This window comes from Suricata suricatta, chromosome 3 (genome assembly GCF_006229205.1).
Source record: "Suricata suricatta isolate VVHF042 chromosome 3, meerkat_22Aug2017_6uvM2_HiC, whole genome shotgun sequence".
Taxonomy (NCBI): domain Eukaryota; kingdom Metazoa; phylum Chordata; class Mammalia; order Carnivora; family Herpestidae; genus Suricata; species Suricata suricatta.
In genome coordinates, this window is record NC_043702.1 from 6,485,462 (window position 1) to 6,507,983 (window position 22,522).

The window sequence follows — 22,522 nt, forward strand, 5'->3', positions numbered from 1 at the left end:
ATCCTAAGAAATCCACACAGAAACACCCTCTTAAAACTAATAATAATAGAGGCGCCTGGGCGGCACGGTCGGGTCAGTGTCTGACTTCGGCTCAGGTTATGATCTCACGGTTCATGAGTTCGGGCCCCACATCAGGCTATTTGCTGTCAGCTCAGAGCCTGCTTTGAATCTTGTCTCCCCCTTTCTCTGTGCCCCTCCCTCACTCCTGCTCTCTCTCTCTCAAAAATAAACATTAAAAAAAACTAATAATAATGATACACACTAGCTAAAAAAAAAAGAAAGAAAAAAAGAAAAACGTAAAATACGACAGCGGGTGCCGGCGCTGGTGTGGATGTGTGACAGCTGGGGTTCGTGTGCACTGCTGGTGGGATTGCATCCTGCTCTGGAGAAGCGTTGGCGGTTTCTTTCTGTTTATTTATTTAAAAAAATTTTTAATGTTTTATTTAGTTTTGAGAGAGAGAGAGAGAGATGGCATGAGCAGGGGAGGATCAGAGAGAGAGGGAGAACACAGAATCCGAAGACAGGCTCCAGGCTCTGAGCTGTCAGCACAGAGCCTGACACGGGGCCCGAACCCACAAACCGCGAGATCATGACCTGAGCCGAAGTCGGCCGCCTAACCGACTGAGCCACCCAGGCGCCCCTCTTTTTATTTTGTTTTTATTTTATTTTAGAGAGAGAGACACAGAGGGAGAGAGAGCGCAAGTGGGGGAGAGAGGCAGAGAGAGAGAGAATCTTCAGCAGGTGCCGTACTCAACGCAGAGCCCAACTCAGGGCTCTTATAAGTGAAACAGACCCCGGACAGCCCAGCAGTTCTAGTCGTAGGTGTCTACCCAGACCAGGTTCTCAAGAGCAACATTATGACAGTTGGGGCTGGATCTTCCTTGGTCGGGGGGCGGGGCTCCCCTGTGCAGCCTCCCTGCTACTCCATGCCAGGGGAACCCTGCCCCCCGTCAAACCACAAATGTGTCTAGACCCAGCTGACTGTCCTCCGGGGAGCAAAAATAGCTCCTGGTTGAGAACCACCACTCTAGACAAATAAATGAACGTTTATAGTATCTCTATTCATAATTGCCCCAAACTGGGAATAACCCAAATATCCTTTAACGGATAGATGGGGGAGCGAGCTGTGGAGGGTCCGCACCATGGCGTGCCACCCCGGGCTCGGATCTGTTGATAGGCACAGCTTAGATGAATTTCAGAGGCATCTTGCGGAGTGAAAGGAGTCAGAAAGCTTGCACACGACGTGATTCCATGTGTAGGACATTCAGAGCAAGAGAGTTCCGGTGACAGAGACCAGATGGCTGGTTGCCAGGGGTGAGGGGTGGAGAGGGTGTGACTGGAACAGGAGCACGGGGGACTTTTGAGGTGATAGAACCCTTGTGTGCACTCGCCGCAGTGTCGGTTATAAGAATCTATACTTGTGTCCAAATTCACAGAACTGTGCACCCCCAAAGAGTCAATTTTACTGTATATTAATTAATTAATTTTTAAAAATTTTTAAAAATGTTTTTTATTTATTTTGAGAGACAGAGAGTAGAAGCGTAAGCAGGAGAGGGTCAGAGAGAGAGAGGGAGACACAGAATCTGAAGCAGGCTCCAGGCTCTGAGCTGTCAGCACAGAGCTGGATGTGGGGCTCGAACCCACAAACCGTGAGATCATGACCTGAGCCAAAGCCGGACACAACCGACTGAGCCACCCAGGCGCCCCCCTACTGCATATTAATTTAAAAACTAAAATGTAGGGGCGCCTGAGTAGCTCAGTCATTTGAGCAACCTACTTCGGCTCAGGTCATGATCTCAAGGTTCGTGGGCCTGGGCCCCGCGTCAGGCTCTGTGCTGACAGCTAGCTCAGAGCCTGGAGCTGCTTCGGATTCTGTGTCTCCTTCTCTCTCTGCCCCTACCCCATTTGTGCTCTGTCTCTCTCTGTCTCTCAATAATAAATAAATGTAAAAAAAAGTTAAAAAAAAAACTAAAATGTAAAACAAAGAAAGAAAAAAGGTTGAATGTCCTCATTCTGTTCAGCCCAACGAAATAAGCACTCTTTCCCACACTCCCCCCAAAATAAAACCCAGATCTGTCTCACTATAAATTAAGGCAAATTTTTACATAAAACAGAAGAAAATCAAACCTGGAGCTACATCAAAAGAATGACATACATTGAGCACTATGCATGAATGCAAAGATAAGTGCCAGGTTCGGGGCCAAAATGTATCATATCAGCAGGCCAGAGGAGAAGACTACCCTGATCTTCAAAGACATTGAAAAGGGAAGTAGTACATTTATTACCATCTAAACAAAACTCATGATACTTTCTGAAATTTATGAGGAGTATCTTAAGTCTGTATCCAAGATCACATTTAACGAGGAAGCGTTGGCAGCAATAGAAGCAATAGGAGCTTGCTCACACTGATGTTCTGGAAGTTTGAGCCGGTCCAACAAGACGAGGAAAGAAACAAGACATAAAGCAAAGAAGAAGAGGGGCGCCTGGGTGGCTCAGTCGGTTAAGCTTCCGGCTTCAGCTCAGGTCAGATCTCACGGTTTGTGGGTTCGAGCCCCGTGTCAGGCTCTGTGCTGACCGCTAGCTCAGAGCCTGGAGCCTGTTTCAGATTCTGTATCTCCCTCTCTCTCTGACCCTCCCCTGCTCCAGCTGTCTCTCTCTGTCTCTCAAAAATAAATAAAAAGCATTTAAAAAAATTAAAAAAAAAAAAAGCAAAGAAGAAGGAAAGTCAAAGCCACTCTTACCTGCCAATGACAGACAGCTGCCTGCTTAGAAGTCTCGAGGAGCTGTCTGGGCAGCTCAGTCTGTTGAGCAGCTGACTGGCTTGGGTCATGATCTCACAGTTCGTGGGTTCGAACCCCGTGTCGGACTCGCTGCTGTCCGCCTGTCAGTGCAGAGCCTGCTTCAGATCTTCAGATCCCCCTCCTCCTACCCCCGCCCCTGTGTTTGCACTCTCTCAAAAATAATTATTTTTAAAATATATAAATAAATAAAATGAAAAATAAAAATCTTGAAGGACTCAAAAGTAGTGAATCCAATAAGGTGGCTCAGGGAGACGGCTGATTTTAAGGAGGACCTACAACACTCAGCTGTTTGGGTGTGTCCGCAAAACCCAGGCTTCCGTCAGTTAGTACGTCCCATCAGTAAGAAAAAGATGAGTATCCCAAAAAAAGTGGACAAAACAATTCTCTGGAAAACCACAAGTGGCCAGTGATTTAAAAAAGGAGGAAAAAAATCGAAGTCACTGGTGTCCTCGAAGAGATCCAAACTAAAGCAACCTTGCGGTCCAGGCCTTGCAAATGGCAGAGACGTTTAAATAGAAGTATACTTAAAAGTATATTTAAAACGTGGTATGGGGGGGTTTAAACGAGCGCTCCTGAGCGCAGCTGATAGGGTGAGTGTGGCAATATTTATACCAAACCCTCACGGGAGTACGTTTGTACACTGTCTAGTGTTACTATTCCTAGAAATTTACCTTAAAAATCGTCAGAAATGTGCACAAATATTTATTAGGATGCTCATTCCAGCAAAAATTAGGGTAAGAAAGAGGGTACGAACCTGAAATGCCCAATGATAGGGGAATTATTTAGTAAGAGAGTATATAAAGGCCGAACATGTAAAAAAAAAAAATGCTTTAAAGGAATGGCAGGGGCGCCTGGGGGCTCAGTCGGTTGAGCGTCCAACTTCGGCTCAGGTCATGATCTCACGTTCGTGGGTTCAAGCCCCATGCCGGGCTCTGTGCTGACAGCTCAGACCCTGGAGCCTGTTTCGGATTCTGTGTCTCCCTCTCTCTCCTCTCCTCCCCTCCTCATGCTCTGTCTCTGTGTGTCTCTGTCTCTCTCTCTCAAAAATAAATAAACATTAAAAAAATGAAAAAAAAAAGAACTAGGTGAATATTTACAACACATTGGAAGTTTTTTAAAGGCAGAATCAGGCACCTGGGGGCTCAGTTGGTTAAGCATCTGACTCTTGATATCAGCTCAGGTCGTGATCTCACAGTTGTGAGATGGAACCCTGCGTTTGGGCTCCACACTGGGTGCGTTCTCACTCTTAGCGTGGGATTCTCTCTCTCTCCCTCTCTTTGCCCCTCCCCGACCTGTGTGCACACCCATTCTCTCTCTCAAAATAAATAAACATTAAAAAAAATATTTTAAATAAAAAAACATAAGCGGCAGGATGGAACATGACGTGTGTAGTAGCATTGGCCTAGGAAATAAGGTATTTAATAGACCACGTTTCTGTCACTTCCTGTGCGTCCGCTGCGGCCCCCGAGCAGGTAGGACGCGCTCGCAGTCAGAGCCCCGCCACGCGGGAGCGAATACCATGGCCGCACTCTTCCTCTGAGTCTTGGGGGTCTGACTTTTCACGTTTCTTTTATGAAGCTGAATGTGAGTTTCTATCTTGTTGATATTCGGCAAGCGGACCCCACCGCGAGACCTTCGGACGTTTTGTTCCAAATCGGTGACTTCTGCATCAGAAGCCTCTCATTTCTCAAAGCGAGTCGGGCGACTTGGACCCCCGGCTCAGTGTGTTTTTGGGGCCTCTCTGCCTTCTGACCACGAAGGCGGCGGCAGCAAAAGGTGGTGATGAACTAGTGTTCACACATGGAAAATACCCCAAACGAGGGCCTTTTGGTAGACCTGAGTCTTCATCTCCTCAAAGACTCAGGATTTAAGAATAAAATGGTAGGTTTCCCTCCCTTTCCAAGTAATTAGGCAGCTGACGTCGGAAAGCTTTGTCTTAGGTGTCGGGTAGGATTTTCTTGGTTTTGTTTCCTGTTTTGTTGTTTTACATTTATTTATTTTTGAGAGACAGAGCATGAATGGGGGAGGGGCAGAGAGAGAGGGAGACACAGAATCCAAAGCAGGCTCCAGGCTGAGCTGTCAGCACAGAGCCCGACGTGGGGCTCGAACTCACAGACCACAAGATCATGATCTGAGCAAAGTCGGGCACTTAACTGACTGAGCCACCCAGGCGCCCCTGTTTCCTACTTTTTAAACTTATTCTGAAGCTCTTGGTTCCACTGTCCTCCTTGGAGCAGGTGGGGAGTTCTGCTTGAGAAGATAATCATCCGGCGTCCCCGCGACAAGGTTAGGAGGGAGGCGGCTGTAGAGAGGGTGGAGGGGTGTTCAGCTGGGGGTGGGGGCGGGGCCTTCCGGAAAGCCACAGACCACAGAATTGTCCTGAAAGGAGCAAACAGCGAGGAGGGGGGACTCGAACAGGGGAGCGAGGGGGACAGCCACTACCCCGGAGTAAACATCAGATAGTACTTGACACTCGCTGGGCCTGACTCGCCCGGAGGATCTGGAGGGGCCGTCCCCCCCAGCATGGCACTGGGGGGGGTCACTCCCGTGGCCCGTGTGGCTTGTGTCCGCAGCGAGCGCCAGGAACCTGGCTAGGCCGAGGGGATAGAACAAGACAGCGTTGCCCTGGGCCTCGGTCGTGGTGAGCGGCGTGAGCACGGCTTGAACACGGAGCAGGGAAGGATATTTTGAGTGTCTCCAAGGAAACAGGGTCACCGGTGCACTCCCCGGGGCCCCGCGGGCTGGTGCTGACGGGCAACGGGACAGCCCCAGAGCTCCAGCCTGCCGGGGACAAGCAGGGAGGGGACCCGGTGGCTGTCCTGTGCGGGCTGCTCAGCCTGTGACACTGGGAGCTTTCTTCCTTTTGCACAACTTAGACCTTAAATGGTTTTGTTTTGTTTCGTTTTCAAAAGAAGACTATCCATTTCAGAAGGAAATTGTGGATTTTTAATATGATATGCTTCGATTAAGAAGTTAAATCGTGATTGCTATTTTGTTCACCAGCCCTCACTGGATCACGTAGTTGTCTCTTGAGGAAAAACCTGAACCTTTCAGCAGCTTAGTCTCCAGTCGGGAGGAGGCAGGGAATTCTGCCCCGTGGCTTAACCGGACTGTAGCCATCACACACAACATCAGTCGTCCTCTGTCTTATAACAAATACCTGGAACTATTTTAACAAAGCGAAGTTAGCATTTGTCATTTAAAAAATTTTTTTGTAAAATTTTTCCTACCATTTATTTATTTTAAAAAATTTTTTTTAAATGTTTATTTATTTTTGTTACGGAGAGAGACAGAGCATGAGAAGGGGAGGGGCAGAGAGAGAAGGAGACAGAGAACCGGAAGCAGGCTCCAGGCTCTGAGCTAGCTGTCAGCACAGAGCCTGACGCGGGGCTCGAACCCCCAAACGTGAGATCTGACCTGAGCCGAAGTCGGAGGCTCAACCGACTGAGCCACCCAGGCGCCCCTATTTATTTTTGAGAGAGAGCACGAGTGGGGGAGGAGCAGAGAGGGAGACAGGATCCGAAGCAGCTCCAGACTCTAAGCCGTCAGCACAGCGCCCGACGTGGGGCTCAGACCCATGAACCGTGAGATCATGACCTGAGCTGAAGTCGGACGCTTAACCGACTGAGCCACCCAGGCACCCCTGCATTTGTCATCTTCAAAAGGAATCTTTTGGATAAATAATTGATGTACCTGATATAAAGTGCAAAAAGTGAGAAACATCTCTCTCCTGCCTGGCCATCAGGGCCAGGGTGTGTGTGTGTATGTGTGTGTGTGTCGCACAAATGGTAAATTGCTACTACGTTGTTAATGCCGTGCTTTTTTTTTTTTAACTTGGCAAAACGTTTTGAAAATCTTTCCATAACAGCCCAGATGGAGCACCCTGTTCTTTTTGTTGTTGTTAGCTGTCTGGGCCTCCATTGTTCCTGATACCACTTACCTCATCAGTGGACGTTTGTAGTTAGAAATGTTGTGGATCAAGGACACTCAGTGCAGCGCCGTCTAAGACTGCAGTTCACACAGTGGATCCCTGTGGGGGTGCCGGTGGGACTGTCGAGTTAACAGTGATCTGGTTTTTGAGTTTGGGGAAGGAATTGCCAATTACCTTCACACTCCCGCGTCCCTGGCGTGCATCACTCGGCCGTTCTGTCCTGCCCGCTGCGCTAGATCACAAACGACATCTCGTTGTGCTTTAATTTGCATTTCTCTTACTGTGAGTGAGGCTGCACATCTTTTCAAGAATGTGTCTTTTTAGGCTTACACGAACTTCAATGTAAACTTTTTCATAAATTACCGTATTAAGCAGGTCGTCTGGCGAAAACATAATTACTAGGGCTGGGGACATGGTGGGGCCTTGCTGGGGTGTGGGGGGCACACTGGGCCCCCGGAGGCTGCAGGCAACCGCGGATTTCCTACGGGACCCCAGGCCCGCAGCAGCACCACGAGGCCGTTGTCGCAACGCCCGTGACGGTCTTGTCCCTCCTTGAGTTCCCCACACGGACCAGACCTCACCGCGGCGGGTGGAGGCCTGGGCTCTGGAATCTGACCTCATCACCATCCGTGGAAGAAAGAGACGCTCTGAAGGGCTTCTTCCTTCCTAAGAGCCTTTTGGGTCTCACTTCTGTCCACCTTCATGCCTGCGGGGTATGAGTTACTGAGCTTTGTGCCCCTATAGTGGATCACAGGGGGGCCAGTGTGACAGCACGTGGGAGTGTCCTGCCCAGGGTGGCTTTCTGCCTCTGATCGCAGGCCTGGCCGCCCCTTTCCTTGGCTCTGCGACACCCGCGGAGGAGAGGGGAGGCCTGTGGTCGTGCATGGACAGCTCACCCTCATGCGTCCGGCTTCTATTTGAGGTGTATGGGGTGCACAGGGACTGGGCATCTGGAGCACAGAGCCCAGCCTTCAGCAGGACAGGGTGGCCGTAACCCTCTCTGGCACATGGTGGGACATGGAGCCTGGACCGTGGGGTCTGAACCAAAGTGGGTTGTGTCCCCACAGCCTCTGAGGCAGTCTAGGGCTCTAAGAGGGAGACCCCAAACCCTGGGCATTATGACCCAGCTTTCCCTTGTCCCCTCCCACTCTCCAGCTAAAAGTAAACGTCCTAGCAGGAGAGACAGGCCTCAGGCAGGTGCTCTGACACTTAGGACTCGGGGTGACAAGTAAGAAAGGACTTGTGTAAGCTTTGGGTGCCACAGTCCTCAGTCACTGCCATGCGTCAGCACGACCTGGGCACCCCGCTAAAAGACAGGTGATGTGTGCATCTGGGAGAGGCCTGGGCATCTGCATCTGCACACACGTGTTGGCTTTACGCCCCTCCCCCAACTTTGGCCTGGCTGACTCTTACAAGTTCTTCGACTCAGCCCCTTCCAGTACCCTTCTCTGGCGGCCTGCCTCTCTCCACCGCTGGGGCAAGGCCCCCTCCCACTTTACTGTGAAGCTCACTTCTGAGCTGTCACTGGCTGTGCCCCGGCTGCATCCTCGGTGACAGTGTGTCTCCGCCCCTCCGTGTCCCCAGCAGTGCCCCCAGTCACTTTCTGGAGGTGGCTCCTGGCTCACGTTCGTGGAGCGGGTGAACTGGGGGGGAGGGCTGGGCTCCCCGGGGCTGGAGGACCCCTGGCTGATGGTCCCCAGCGGGGCAGGGGGCAGGAAAACAAGTGGTCATCTCGGGATCCCCAGCTCTTAGTAGGTGCTCAGCCAACTTTTGGAGCATTGAGTTCTCTGTACCTGCTGCTTTAGGAAGCCATCCAGGAAAGGAGACGGGACATGGGACATACAGGCCAGTGGGACCCAGGAAAGAAAGAGGAACAAAAGTGCAGTTCACAGTGGTGTCCTTGTAAATCGATGCAGGCTGCCCCGCGGGGAGGGGGTGTGGGGGGGCTGCAGGGGGCCTGGCCAGCAGAAGCTTCGGGTGGAAGTTTGAGCTGGTGGGCATCGCTAACCCATCCATATAACCCACAAACCAGGACTGGTTTACGTTCCAGTGGTCGTTTGGAGGTCTTTCCTTTCACTAACTTATTGAGCACCTACTGGGAAACGTCACATAGAGGGCGTCTGGGTGGCTCAGTCGGTTGAGCATCCAGCTTCAGCCCAGGTCATCATCTTACGGTTTGTGAGTTCAAACCCCCATCGGGCTCTGTGCTGACAGCTCAGAGCCTGCAGCCTGCTTCGGATCCTGTGTCTCCCTCTCTCTCCTCCCTCCCCCGGCTTGTGCTCTGTCTCTGTCTGTCTCTCAAAAATAAAAATTTTAAAATAATTAAAAAAAAAAAGAAAACACCACATAAAGCTAAGCGGATGATTAAGAACCTGGAGAGAGTCTCTAATCCAGTGTAGGAGGGAGGCATAAATACCAGCAGGCCCACCTCCGGGGAGAGGGCGCTGGCCAGGCGCCGCCGGCCTCTGGGCTCGTGGGAAAACCTCAGTGTTTGTGTCAAAGTCCTTCTCGTTCCGTAATGTGGAGGTTGAGGCCTGGAGCTGGAGTCCAGAGGACAAGCTTTGGTTTTGGTGCCCAGAGGCCATGTGACCTTAGTGTCCTCATCTGCCCGGTGGGGACAGCCTGGGAGACCTCCAGGGTCGTCATGAGGACAGAGCGAGGTGACACGTCACGGGCGCAGAGCATTACGCCGGGCACCTGCTGGGTGTTGGACTGGGGCCAGCTGTTGCACCCCGGTGCCGCTGGTCCCTGAGGACCCTGCACGGACCGTGGAGAGATGGAGGGTGTTTATGGGCACCGCTCACCAGCTGAGTGTTGCAGCCGTCTGTCTGAGCAGGAGCTTAGTGACTGAGAGAGGAACTTAGCCCAGAGTTGCCTGGATTTAGAGAGAGCAAGATGCTTCGTTCTCCCAGGAAGGGTGGCAGGAATGGCCATCGGTTCTTGCAAAATGAACTCTTTCTCCCGGTGTGATTTTGTGGAAGCAACACATGCTGTTTTACAGAATTTCGGCGAAGAGTCCTGTCTGCTCCGAGTCCCCCCAGGGACGCAGGGTGGACAGCAGAGAGCTGTCCTTTCTCTTGACTCTGGTTCCGGGACTTGATGAAGCGATTTGGAATAATGCTCGAAGTTTCCTCGTTCCCTGAGACCTGTGTGCCCTGTGTCGGGGGGGCTCCCGGCCTCACCCTCCAGTCCAGATCGGGGCAGGCGGACTGATGTCCGGCCCAGAGGACGGAAAGGGGCCCGGCTTCTTGGAGCCAGATGGGAAAGCGGGTGGTGCCTCGGCCAGGTTGGCCTGCTGTAACCAACTGCCCCAGACCGGGCGGCTGGACAGCGGGCGGTTATGCCTCCCGGTTCTGGGCCTCAAGGTCCGAGATCAAGGTGCGGGCAGCGTCCATCTCTGGCGAGACCTGCTCCCCGCTTGGCTCACATCCCTGGTGTCTTTTCTCATAAGGTCGCCAGTCATACTGGGTTAGGGTCCCACCCTTATGACCTGATTCAACCTTGACCTCTTCACAGGCCCCGTCTCCAAACTCAGTCACACTGGGAGCTAGGGCTTCAAGATAGGAGCTTGGAGGACACCATTCAGTCCATAACTGGTGGAGAAATGCGGGCCACGTAAGATCCATTGTGTCCCCGTGACCTGCTCTGATGGGAGCTCAGTGACAAGGCCACCGGGGAGGAAAAGGGCGAGGTGGGGATTGCTCAGCCTGAGCTTTGCTCGCGGAATCCGAACGCAAGACCGATGTCAGCGGCGATGTCAGAGCCGGGTGCGGAGGACAGAGGAGGGCAGCTCGGGCGGTCGGGCGGCAAGGACCGTGTCAGACGGTGAAATCCAGCACGAGCTGAATTGTCTGAGGTCACAGCGACTTAGGGGTCGGTAAACGGAGTTCTCCCCGGACGGGGCTCTTTGTGTTTTCGGGGCTGGTGTTTCGCCTTCCTCCATCTAAAGCATGTTGTGTTTTCCTGCAGATTTTTCTTGGTGCCCCTGCCTCGTCTTTCATCGCTGCTGCTGGGGTGGGGTCTCATTTGTTCCCTCAAGTGCATCGTTTGCACAGCATGGCCCGGGTGGCCCTGACCCTGTCCCCCCTCCCCTCCGTGCTGAGGCCGCCGGCAGCACCCCGCGAGCCCCAGGCAGCCCTGTGGCCTATGCTGTGCTAATGAGGGTCCCGGCGTCCTGTATCTGAGGGGTGCGGGGCCAGCCTGGGATCTGCGGGATGGCCCTGTGGGGGACACTGCGGGACAGCTCTTGTGAGACCTCATGGTGCTGGTCCTGGCCGGGTCGCCAGCGCCTTCACTACGTCGTTTCCTTTCTTTGGAGAGAAGTCTAAATTTGCCAAGAAAAATGAGATGCAGGGTCGTCCAAGCGCAATGGGGGGGCCTGCAGGGGGCGGGGCGGTGAGGGCACGCTCAGAGCGCAGGAGCGGCCTCCGGACACCGGCCCACTCACACTCACCACACCCTCATAAGCATACACACACGCATACCCATACGTACCCTCACACGCACACATACCCCTACACACTCATCACACACTCACACTGCATACACACTCACACACCCACAGACACTCGCATCACACCCTCACACGGATACATACACTAACACCACACTCACACAGCATGCACACACCCATACACACCCTCACACGCACGCATGCATACACACCCACATACTCATCACACCCTCCCATACATGCATACACATACACATCCTCACGTGAACACACATACTCATACACATATGCATACACGCACACCCCCTCACCACACCCTCACATACACTCATGCACACACACACGCACACTCACCCATGCATGCACACCATACACCCTCACACACACGTAAACACATGCATATACACACGCACAGGCACACACGCACACACCTCTCCCCGCCTGCTCCAGGCCTCTCTCACTGCCCGACCGGAAGTGACGCTCTCCTGTCTGCTCTTTCCACTCCTGCTGGGACATAAACTTCATGGCAGCAGGGAGGTGGCCGCATTCGCCACGGAACGCCCGGTGCCTAGACCGGCGCTCAGATGAGAGAGAGCGTGAGCGAGCGGCCGAGTGAGCGAGTGAGCGAGTCTGGAGAGCAGGGGCCCCGAACCCCTGTCCCCTCGCTGCCATGGGGAGGCTTGAACGACAGAGTGAAGAGTGTCGGTAAGGAAAACACGGCGACATCGATGTGGCAAATAATCCTGAAACACTAACGTTCACAGACGACTGACCACCTGTAAGCAGGAATGGGGGGGGCCACTAGCAGTGGCGGCAATGGGGGCGCTGAGCTGCCGAAAGGCCCTCTGGCCTTGGCCCAGCCACTCCCCATCCGGCCCCCAGAGACCAGGACAAGATGCCAAGGGCGTGGGGTGCGGGTGGCACCAAGCCAGGGCGGGCCTGACGGGTGTCACACGGTGCGGAGCTGCCTGTGGGCAGGTGTTCCTTCCCTCCGGGCAACACTCGTGTGTCAGTGTGTGTGTGTCAGTGTGTGTATGTGTGTGCGTATCAGTGTGTGTGTGTGTGTTTGCATAGAACTTGCACGCCAAGACAGCTGGACATTTTATTAGGCAACTGAGGTTTAGCAGCAGGAAAGTGCTTTGACTTCAGCATCCCTGACAGAGAAGCTTCGAGCGTCCTGAGGGCACCCTCGCGGGCAGGGCCCGGCGGCCGTGGGCGGTCACTCAGTGCTGGGCCGCCAGCGAGGCTGGTGCGCTGCGTTTTCTGCAGCTTCGTCCACCCAGGAGCCCGGGCCACCAGGACTCAGGGCAGCCCCAGAGAGGCCGGCGGCCGGGGTCCTGTCAGGTGCAGGCCTGGGGCACAGCTGGGCCCTCTGTGGTGGTGGTGGTGGCGGTGGCAGTGGCGGCCGGGCCTTGTGATCGGTGGGTGGCCCTGGGGGGACTTCCCTGTGAGCTTTCTCACTGGGGCTGGGCAGGCGTATGCTACTGAGTGTCCCCCTCCTCACACGCCCGTCACTTACATTAACCCCTGCTCTGCCTGCCATGTGACATTGCAGGGGCGGCACCGGGGGGCGGGGGGAGGGAGGCCAGCACCCGGAACACCCCTGGATGCGGTCCCCGCACTCCACCATCCAGCAGTAACTGTGGGGGGTTTGGAATGAGTGCTGGTCTCTCCCTGTCTCCTCCCACCTTCCTTCCCAGAGTTCACAGCCTCGAGCATGGACCCCAGAGATGTGGGGTGCAGGGCGCGGACCTCTCCTGCATGTCCTTCTCTTGCTTCCCATCCCTCCTCTGTGCGCCTGCGACAGCCTCCTGGGGGTGTTGTAGGAAATGAACACTCATAAGGTGGCCCGTCGGGTTTGTTCGCGCCCGGCTGTGGGGACCAGAAACCTCGGGCCTCTGCGGGCTCCAGGAATCCGTCTGCTCCTTCTAGTGGCTGCTGGCCGTGTCACCCCGCCCCTGCCTTGTCTCTGTGTCCTATGCCCCTCGTGTGTCAAATGTCTCCCTTGTAAAGAGACCTGTCACTGGGCTTAGACTTTCAGTCCAGGATGATGTCCTTGACACTCTTATTTTTAAAAAATTTGTTTAACATTTATCTGAGCAAGAAGGAGAGCACAAGCGGGGAGGGGGGAGAGGGAGAACCCGAAGCAGCTCCAGGCTCTGAACTGTCAGCACCGGGCCCAACTCAGGGCTCCAGCTCACACACCCTGAGCTGAAGTCGGACACTTAACCAACAGAGCCACCCAGGCGCCCCTGTGTCCTCGATGCCCGTCCCTTGTACCTGCAAAGGACTTTTTCCCAAAGAAGTTCACATTCATAGGTTTCCAGAGCTTAGAATGTGGACATATTTTTTGGGGGGTGCACAATTCACCCCAATAAGGGTGCCTCCAAAAAGCTATTCGATTCTGGATTTCTTCCTCTTTTTCAAAATGAAAATTGCTTTATGGATTACGTTATCACGTTAGACCACAAAGGCAATAATAGATGCTCATTTTTCAGTTTTCAGACAAGTTAACAGGTAAAGAGATACAGGTAAAAGTTGCACCCCATAGTGATACCTGTGGGTCAGAACTGTGGCCTGTGGCCTCTGGCCGTCCTCGGGCGCGTGTGACGGTGGGAGTCCCCCTGTTCCGATTTTCACGCCCACTCGGCACCAGGAGGCCGTCTGAGTCTCCCTTGGCGGCTGCCGGGGCCTCGGTGCACAGCTGACCTCTCGGGTTCTCACCTGCTGTGTTTCGGACGTTAGGCCGTCTCCAGTTTTCGGTGAGCGAGCCGGGAGCGCCTTGTCTCTGTCCTTCGTGCAGAGGTGACCTTGCCATCGGCGGGGGGAGGGGCCCTCACTCCACGCGCCCCTCGCACATGGGCCTGCGTGTCTCTGCGTCTCTGGCTGGGGGCGGGGCAGACGCCCTCCTGCCAGGCTCTGAGGCCCAGGAGGTGACGCCGGCCCTCTTCCCCCGTGTTGGCCCGATGCAGGCCATGTTCGAGCTGGTCGCGTCCGAGGCCTCCTACTACAAAAGCCTGAACCTGCTCGTGTCTCACTTCGTGGAGAATGAGCGTCTGAAGAAGACCCTGCACCCCTCCGAGGCACACATCCTCTTCTCCAATGTCCTGGACGTCATGGCCGTCAGCGAGCGGTGAGCCGGCGGCTCGGCTCCTGGTGGGGCCTGGCTTCTGGAACTTTCGCCTTAGCGGGGGCGTGGCGGAAGCTCGTGACCCTGGCTTCTCTGCCTGTGTGTGCTTGGAATGAGCTCTAGTGAGGTATAAATACATACGTAAAGCTGACCACGGGCAGCAGGGTGGCAGGTCACGTGCCCCTGGACAGGCCTGCAGGCTGTGGGCTCCGTCCCAGCAGCGCAAGTGTCCGCGGCCCCCACGGTCAGGCGGGTCGCGGCGGGGGCCCTGACCCACTCCAGGGGTGTCCGTGTGAGCTGCTCCTCATCCTAACGCCCCGGCTTGGCGCCTGCGGGGCCCCGAGACCCTCTGAGAGCCCGTGTGCAGCCTGGCCCTGGACTAGTGCTTGCTGTCCGCAGTTAGACGGCGCGGGCAGTAATTCGTGGCCGTGGCTTTGGAGCTGTGCTGACCATTTGCCTGTTAGAAGGACGGGCGGGGCTGAGCGGGAGGAGGAATAGACAACCCCTACCCGATTCTCACAAAGAAGCCAGTCGTCCGGTTAGGGTAGGAGACCCGTGGACCATTTCCCCTGGAGGCCACGGAGTCTGCAGCCCAAGGCACAAAACTCCGCTTTTGGACGAGCCGGTCCAACCAAGCACGTTCAGACGTGAAGCCGGGGTGTGGCCGGAGGGGCTCCCCCCGCCCTGGGCGGGTCCCTTCTCTGCGCTGACACCCACGTCCTGGGCACGGCCCCACCCTGGGAGCTTGGGTGCCCGGTGGCCGGAGACTCCTCCCCTTTGCCACCTCACCCCGTTGGGGAAGGAGCGTCGTTTTACTTATGTCTTAACTTCTGTTTTATCGTGGAAAATTCCAATCAGGCAGCAGTAGAGACGCCAGTGTGGCGAGCCGGCATCTAGGTTTGCCCACGTCCCCGCCCCACCCGCCCCTCCCCTCCCCACCACCCACGGGATCCTTCTGAAGCAAATCCCGTGGTCACCTCATCCGTGAGCACATCAGCATGTGTGAAAAACAAAGTCTCTTGCTCTCTCTTTTAAAAATACCCCTGATGCAATTCCGCGCCCCAAAACGCTAAGCGTGTCACTCCTCGATGTGACCGAACGTGCCCTGGGTGCACTTGCTGGCTGGTCGGAGCCAGGCCCGGCGGTGGAGACGTGTCCCGAGTGCCGCCGGCCGCTGCGCCCCTGCAGGTTCCTCCTGGAGCTGGAGCGCCGGATGGAGGAGAGCATCGTCATCTCGGATGTGTGTGACATCGTGTACCATTACGCCGCCAACCACTTCTCGGTCTACATCACCTACGTCAGCAACCAGACCTACCAGGAGAGGGCCTACAAACAGCTGCTGTGAGTGCGCCGCGGGGCGGGGGCTCCTCCCCCGGGGACGCTGAGCCGGTCCCTGGACCCCTGCTTTCCCAGGACGGTGCCCCAGCCTGGCACGTTCTGGGGGGCTCGGGGTCACAGGACAAATGTCAGTCCCAAGACAGCCCGCCATGGAGCCCACTGGACCTGTGCCCAGAAGGGCTGGGCTGAGCTCCGTGCAGTGTGGAGAGGGGGGTCTGAGGCCCAGAGACCCCTCGTGGCCCAAGAGGTCAGGAAAATGGTTTGAACCAGAGGCAAAGGCAAGGACGGGTCAAGAGGGAGTCTTTGGTGGCATTTCCAGCAACACCCTTGAGTTCGTTACTAATGTGCCCATTTAAGACAAAAATTTTTTTTGAGAGAGAGAGAGAGGGCACGAGTTAGTGAGGGCAGAGGGTGGGAGAGAGCGGGGCTTGAGCTCACGAACCGTGAGATGATGGCCTGAGCTGAAGTCGGATGCTTAGCCAACTGAGCCCCCAGGCGCCCCTAATCTGCCCGCTTGTAAACTTTCCGGGGTGTCCCGTTGATGAGATGGCTTCTCAGACAACTAGCGCCTCCCGAAGTGTTCACGCTTCTGCGCCCGCGACGGTGACAGTGTAACCAGCGGTGTGGCCCTCGCGGCACACGGGAGCGCGGAAGGTCTCAGAGCACTGACGTCCAGACGTTACCCCTCCCTGGGCCTCATCATCCAGCCGTGTAGCCACCTGTGGGGGTTGTGGAACGTGGAGGTTTTCCACCTGGGGCTGAAAACTGGGACTTGAGGGGATCAGGAGGCCCGTTTTGGGGGCCAATCCTGGAGGAGACCAGCACCCGCGGGAACAGGACATGGGCGCGGCCGTGCCGAGGGTGCGCTGGTGTGCACCGTGTACCTGAGGCAGCGGCAGGTCCCTGAGCCCTTGTCACCCCCCCCCCCCCCCCCCCCCCCCCCCCCCCCCCCCCCCCCCCCCCCCCCCCCCCCCCCCCCCCCCCCCCCCCCCCGGCGCTGAGTCACCCGCACAGGACATCTCTGCTGGCAGGGATGGCTCCGGGCTCTGGCAGCCACCCCCAGCCTGCCACTGCTCCCATCACTACGTGGGCTCACCTTGCCTCGGGGCCCGTGGGGCAGGCCACCAAGTTGTGCGTCTGAGTCACACGCTTGGCCATGCGAGGAATCCTTGCCTCCCACACACACAACAGGCTTTGCTGAGTTTTCGGGGGCCAGGCACGGGAAGCCACTATTGTTATCTGATTTTACACGAACATATTATTTTCCGGTAAAAGGAAAGTGTGCCATGTGCCCGCGGGCCGTCTGGCTCCCACGAGGCCCCGGCTGCCCTTCCGGCTCCCGCCTCCTGCGAGCAGGAGACCCACTCTCGTGTCTGTGTCCCCAGCCAGGAGAAGGCGGCCTTCCGGGAGCTGATCGCGCAGCTGGAGCTGGACCCCAAGTGCAGGGGGCTACCCCTGTCCTCCTTCCTCATCCTGCCCTTCCAGAGGATCACGCGCCTCAAGCTGTTGGTCCAGGTACCGGCCCCGCCCGCCGCATGCCGTCTGGGCTCGCGGGCCCATCTCGGGCTGCACACGGCTTCCTCGGGTCACTCCAGGTCTCTGCCAGCTTTCTGGGAAACGCACCTGCTCCCCACATCCTAGCGGAGCTCCCACTGTGTGCCGAGCCACGGGGGACTCGGCCCCGGTCCCCAGCATCTCGGGGAGAGATGGACAAGCACACACTGCCAGTTCAGGGGCCAGGAAGGATTCTCAGACAAGCGGCATCGGAGCTGAGACTTGGCTGACAGGGAGGAGCTGTTCAGGTCACCAGGGAAGTGCTTGTGCAAAGGCCCTGGGGCAGCCAGGCTCACAACCAGGAAGGGTGGTGGTGAGCTGAGGGAACTGGACAGGAGTGGGTGCAGAGATGAACAAAGAGGCCAGACGGGGCCATAAGGGACCAGGTAAGATGCCGGGGTCATTCGTCAGCATGCAGGGGAGTCCCCTGACCCAATGGCCGGCTGTGAGAGCACCTGGGCTGCCAGTGCAGAGTGACGGCAGGAGAGCAGGAGGGACGTGGGAGGGGAGGGTTAGGAAGAGGTTGGAGAAAGTGGCATAGCCTGGGGGAGAGTGAGGAAGGGGCAATGGGGGAGGGCAGGGGGAGACCTTGGAGGGAAACCTATTGAGAAGAATTGAGATGCCCACTTGCTACTTTGGGTCAGATGGGGGCGAGCTTGAGCAGCTGGTGTGACGGTGCAGTCGTTCCCGAGGGGGGGAGCTCGAGGTGACTGAGCAGTCAAATCTCCCCAAGTTCGGGGCTAAAGGGAGAAGTCTGAGTCGGGCCTCTGGGCATCGAGGTGGCATTTAGTGAAAGAGACCAGCCAGGAAGGAGAGAAAGGGGTCCTAAGACCCAGCCGTGGGGTACAGGGGCCAAGAAGGAATGGCGGTGCGGAAGGAGGACCAGGAGGGCTGCCTGGAGAGGGTGACACCTCCTGAAAGGTCTCCAGCAGGGCAGAGATGCCCTGTGCCTGGCACACGCTCCTGGGCGGCTGGGCGTGTTCTGTCCCCCAACCAGGCGGAGGGGATGGTGTGGAGCTGGCCGTGCCTCTCAGGACACGGGCTGAGACGGCGACCCAGGAGCCACAGTGAGGGGAGGTCAGAGGTCAGGCAGGAGGGAAGCCAAAGACCTGGGGCAGCTGGCTGGCTTCATGGTGGCCGCAGTGGGGAGGGGAGGTCACAGCCCATGGAGGGGGAGGGGGGCTGGGCTCAGAGAGGCCCAGGACCACAGAGACAGGGGTGTCAGAGGAAGCCACCCCCCACCCCGGGACGGCAGGAGGGAGCTCTGGCAGAGAACTCGAGGACCTGGAACCCAAGTCACGAGTCACCGGTGAATGAGGAAGTTACATGTGACCTTTCTTTTTTGCTCGGAAAAACTGAAACAAAACGGGGGAAACTTTTTAAGAAATTTTATAGGGAAAGAGCATGTGTGGATATATAAAACTCTTAATTTTTGTACAATGAAAACCCACAAAACTAAGGTCAAGACCCACCGTGATGTTGCCTTGAGGAACACGGGGCCGGGTGGGGGGCCAGGAAGGGCCATCGAGGGCTCCCGGGAAGCGTGTCGGAGGCAAAGGGAAAGTAAGCAAGATTTGGTTAATTCACAAAAGTCAAACAGTTGGAAAAGAGACGTTTTCATCAATAAGAGCAGAGTTAACGCAGCCTCGGGGTCCTGGCGACTTGATCCCAGGGGAAAGCGTGGGGAGGCTCATGAGGGTGGGGCTCCTGGCTGGACGGGGCCGGCCCGAGCCTGCCTTTCCCTCAGTGCTGGGCCCACCCCGCCAGCGTGGGGTCCCCTGCTCTGCTGTGGTCCCTGCTGAGCCCCACGGGATCATGGGCTGTGGCCGGGCCTCCAGGGGTGATCCTCTGGGGAGACTGCCTTGTGGTCATCATGTTAGAGCTGGGCCCGGCCGCGGGCGGGGATGCCCGGTCCTGGGCCCCCACATGGGCGGGAGGCCCGGTCCTGGGCGGGGTCATAGTTCTCCTGCCGGTCGGGCTGTTCGATGTGCTGCTGCTCATGGGGGCGGGGAGGGAGGAAAGGCCACACGTGGCCGTATTAATGCGGATTCTCCCGTGCTCAGAACATCCTGAAGAGAGTGGAGGAGCGATCCGAGCGCGAGTGCAACGCCTTGGACGCCCACAAAGAGCTGGAGATGGTGAGCCTCGCTCTCCTTCCTTATCTGGACTCCCTCCCTCCGGCCCCGCCTCCTCCTATGTGGCTGTGTCTTTGGAAACTGCAGATTCATTTTAATATATAAAAAAAAGTCATTGAGAGGCACCTGGCTGGCTCCGTGGGCCGACCATATGACTCTTGATCTTGGGGTCCTGAGTTCAAGCCCCACATTGGGTGTAGTGATTACTTAAATAAAAGAAAGAAAAGCGATTGAGTCCAAAAAACAGATGAGTGTGGCCCATGCAGAGGCGGACCTGGGGCCGGACCAGGGACCTCCACAGCCGCCCACCGGCCCGGGTCTCATCAGCTGCCTTGTCGCGGGCCTCCAGGCCCTCACAAGCCCCATGCTTGTCCCTGTTTCTGGGGCCTTCCCTCCTGTGACAGTCGGGGAGGCTGGATCTGGCTCTTGGGCCCCGACGGAGCTCTGCCCAGTGCCTTCTCCCCCCGGCCTCCCCCTGTCCCCACGCTGCTCCCCTCCCCTATCTCTGCCTCCGGGCCCTGCTGAGTCCTGGGCTTTTCCTGCCCAAGAATGTCCCTCCCTCCCCCTCGGAGAAGGGCTCCTCCTGGAGCGGCGGCAGAGTCCGGGTGGTGCTGTCCTCGGGTGCACGGCTCGCTCGGACCCTCCCTTACATCTTCAGGCTTGTGTGCTTGGCTCCTAGTGCTGCGGAGCTGCACGGGGGCCACTCTGTCACTATAGCCAGTGACTGTCATGGACGAGCGCCTGGTGTGGGGCGTCCTCTCCACTTCCGGTACCAGAGGCGGCAGCTCAGTGAAAGGACTGGCCTCATGGGCCCCTGATGGCAGTTCCAAGCCACTTGGGGCCACGAGGGCTCCATTTCACAGTGGTGTCCCCTGACCTCTCCCCTGTCCCTTACTAGCTGGCCACCTGCAGGCTGGTCAGGGCGGGTCACTGACCCGGGCGGCATCTTTCAGGGCCCTCTGCCTTCCCCTGGAGCTCCCACCCGTGATCTGGTCGGGGGTTCATCCTGCCCCCGCTGGGCCACAGAGGATGGGCCCAGTGGCCGCCTCAGCCCTGAGGGACCCCGCATGCTGGGGGCCCGGCGAGCTCCCCCTGCTCCTGAAGTCCTCAGCGGCCATCTCCTCTCCCTTCTGACGAAAGCGGTACTTGTGTCTCGAGGTTTGCCTTTTCTTTATAAAGGTGGGTTTTCCCCCCTAATTTATAAAAGTGACGTATAGCACCAAAAAACCCTCGCCATGCTCACAAGTAAAATGAAGATGGGGAAGATCCCCGGGGTGTCCCGCGTCCCCCAGCCGACGTGTGGGCTCCTGCGCTTTGCAGACGGCCGCCTGCACGCACAGCTGCGATCTGGGCAAAACAGGGATGGTGGATTGTAAGGTGGTCTGCTCCGTTTTCGCGCCTGTAAAATTCCCGCAGGTAATGGTTTCATAGCCCAGGGTGACGTGCAGGTACTGCTAATCAGCCCCAGGCAGGGGGCATCTCGTTTGGGAACAGTTTTCCTCATTGGAAACAGCGCCGTGGGGAGTGGCCCGGGCACATCCCGGCGGCACGCTGGGTGCCACGCTCCGTTCTAGACACCGGGCTTTGTGGGGTGCTGTTTCTTCAGCCTGAATTCCTGGAAGTGTCAGGAAGTGTGGTTTTATTAGGCCTCTTGGTATCCGGGTTGCCTCCCAGCAAGGTGGGGGGATCTGCACCCCCCCCAGCCCCGCAGGGTGGCAGCCTTCTCCCCGTACCCTGGCCAACCCAGAGGTGATCCGTCTGCCTTTTCCGGTCTGACAGACGGGAATGGGCATCTTACTGTTTGGTCCTCTAGGGGACGTGAGGGGTCAGGCATCATTTCATGTGCGCTGCGGGCTTCCTTTCCAGCGAGAGCAAGGTGCTGACTCTCCAGCAGGACCGAGAGCCCCCGCTGACAGCCTGACGGGCCTTCCCACCCACCTTTGTCGGAGGCGGGGCCGCCAGCTGAGCCGGCCAGCCGGTCTCCCCCTCTGGGGCCTGAGCAGGCCAAGGGTGGTGGCCGGGGAACCACGGGCTGCAGATGGCCTCACGGGTCCCCCTTCTTATGCCAGGTGGTAAAAGCATGCAACGAGGGTGTCAGGAAAATGAGCCGCACGGAGCAGATGATCAGCATTCAGAAGAAGATGGAGTTTAAGATCAAGGTGAACCTGTGCCCATCTGTGTGTCCCCAGCCCAGCCCGGCCTCAATCCCTGGTCGAGCTCAATGATTGGCCACCCACCCTTGGGTCTCAGTTCGGTGTCACCTTCATTGAGGTCTCTTGACACCCCTGACCCCCCCGCCGCCTGTTACCAGCATCACGCTGGCCTGCACTTATCCTCTGAGAAGTGGTGTGCAAGGACCCTGGCCAGAGCCACCTGCTCTCCTTTCTTGTCTGTGTGACCTTGAGCAGTTAGCTGACGTGAAGCACGTGTCAGGGCCCATTCCAAGGATTCCTAAATCGGGGGAACCGATAATCTGACAGCAGTTACCAACCTCCCCCAACTTTATGTAACGCTTCAGGTGTTAGCGCTCAGGGTCCCTGGGGCCCAGGTTTCCGGTGACATGGGCACGTGAGCACACAGTGCACACAAAGGGCCCCTGAGGTCATGCCGTGTTTAGGAGGTGAGCCCCAGGTGAGAAGGTAGGAGAGACCTTCTGGGCTCTCCCCATATCCCCACCTGCTGGGCCGACCACTGCCGGGAGCCTGCCGCGGGCCATGCATTGGGCACCTGCAGACCGACCTGGCCTCCTTACCCGCCCGGGCCCAGTTCTCCTCCCCCATGTCCTTGGCTTCTCCCGATTCTGCATCGCATGGGCTGAGCCTGGTAGGGAATCACGACCCTCACACAGATGCCCACAAGTACACACACGCGTGTACAGACCCAAGTCCATACAGACACACTGAGACACAAGCACATATACACAGAGACACATACACAACAGACAAATGCATGGCTACACACAGGCACAAACACCTATACACAGCCACATACGCGTCCTCGGGAGCGCGCACCCACACGTGCACGCTGGGTGCGCATGCGCACACCCCCGTTCCCCCTAACCCTACCCCACCCGCGCAGCGCAGTCCCCCAAGTTGTCCCCCCAGGTTAGGACTCCAGCGACACCCAGGGGGGCCTCGGGGGAGCGCGGGGCAGAGGCTGTGGCTGTTCTGACGCCACCCC

At 56.9% G+C, this 22,522-nt stretch overlaps 1 protein-coding gene across 1 annotated transcript in view; it reads left to right on the forward strand.

The window, feature by feature from the left end:
- LOC115286265 (ephexin-1-like) overlaps positions 1 to 22,522 on the forward strand; it is a 42,179-nt gene that overhangs the window by 15,707 nt on the left and 3,950 nt on the right. Inside the window, exons 5-9 of the mRNA XM_029932863.1 lie at positions 14,158 to 14,318; positions 15,504 to 15,656; positions 17,039 to 17,168; positions 19,271 to 19,345; positions 21,412 to 21,501. Coding sequence (XP_029788723.1) covers positions 14,158 to 14,318; positions 15,504 to 15,656; positions 17,039 to 17,168; positions 19,271 to 19,345; positions 21,412 to 21,501 — 609 coding nt within the window. The remainder of the gene's footprint in view (positions 1 to 14,157; positions 14,319 to 15,503; positions 15,657 to 17,038; positions 17,169 to 19,270; positions 19,346 to 21,411; positions 21,502 to 22,522) is intronic.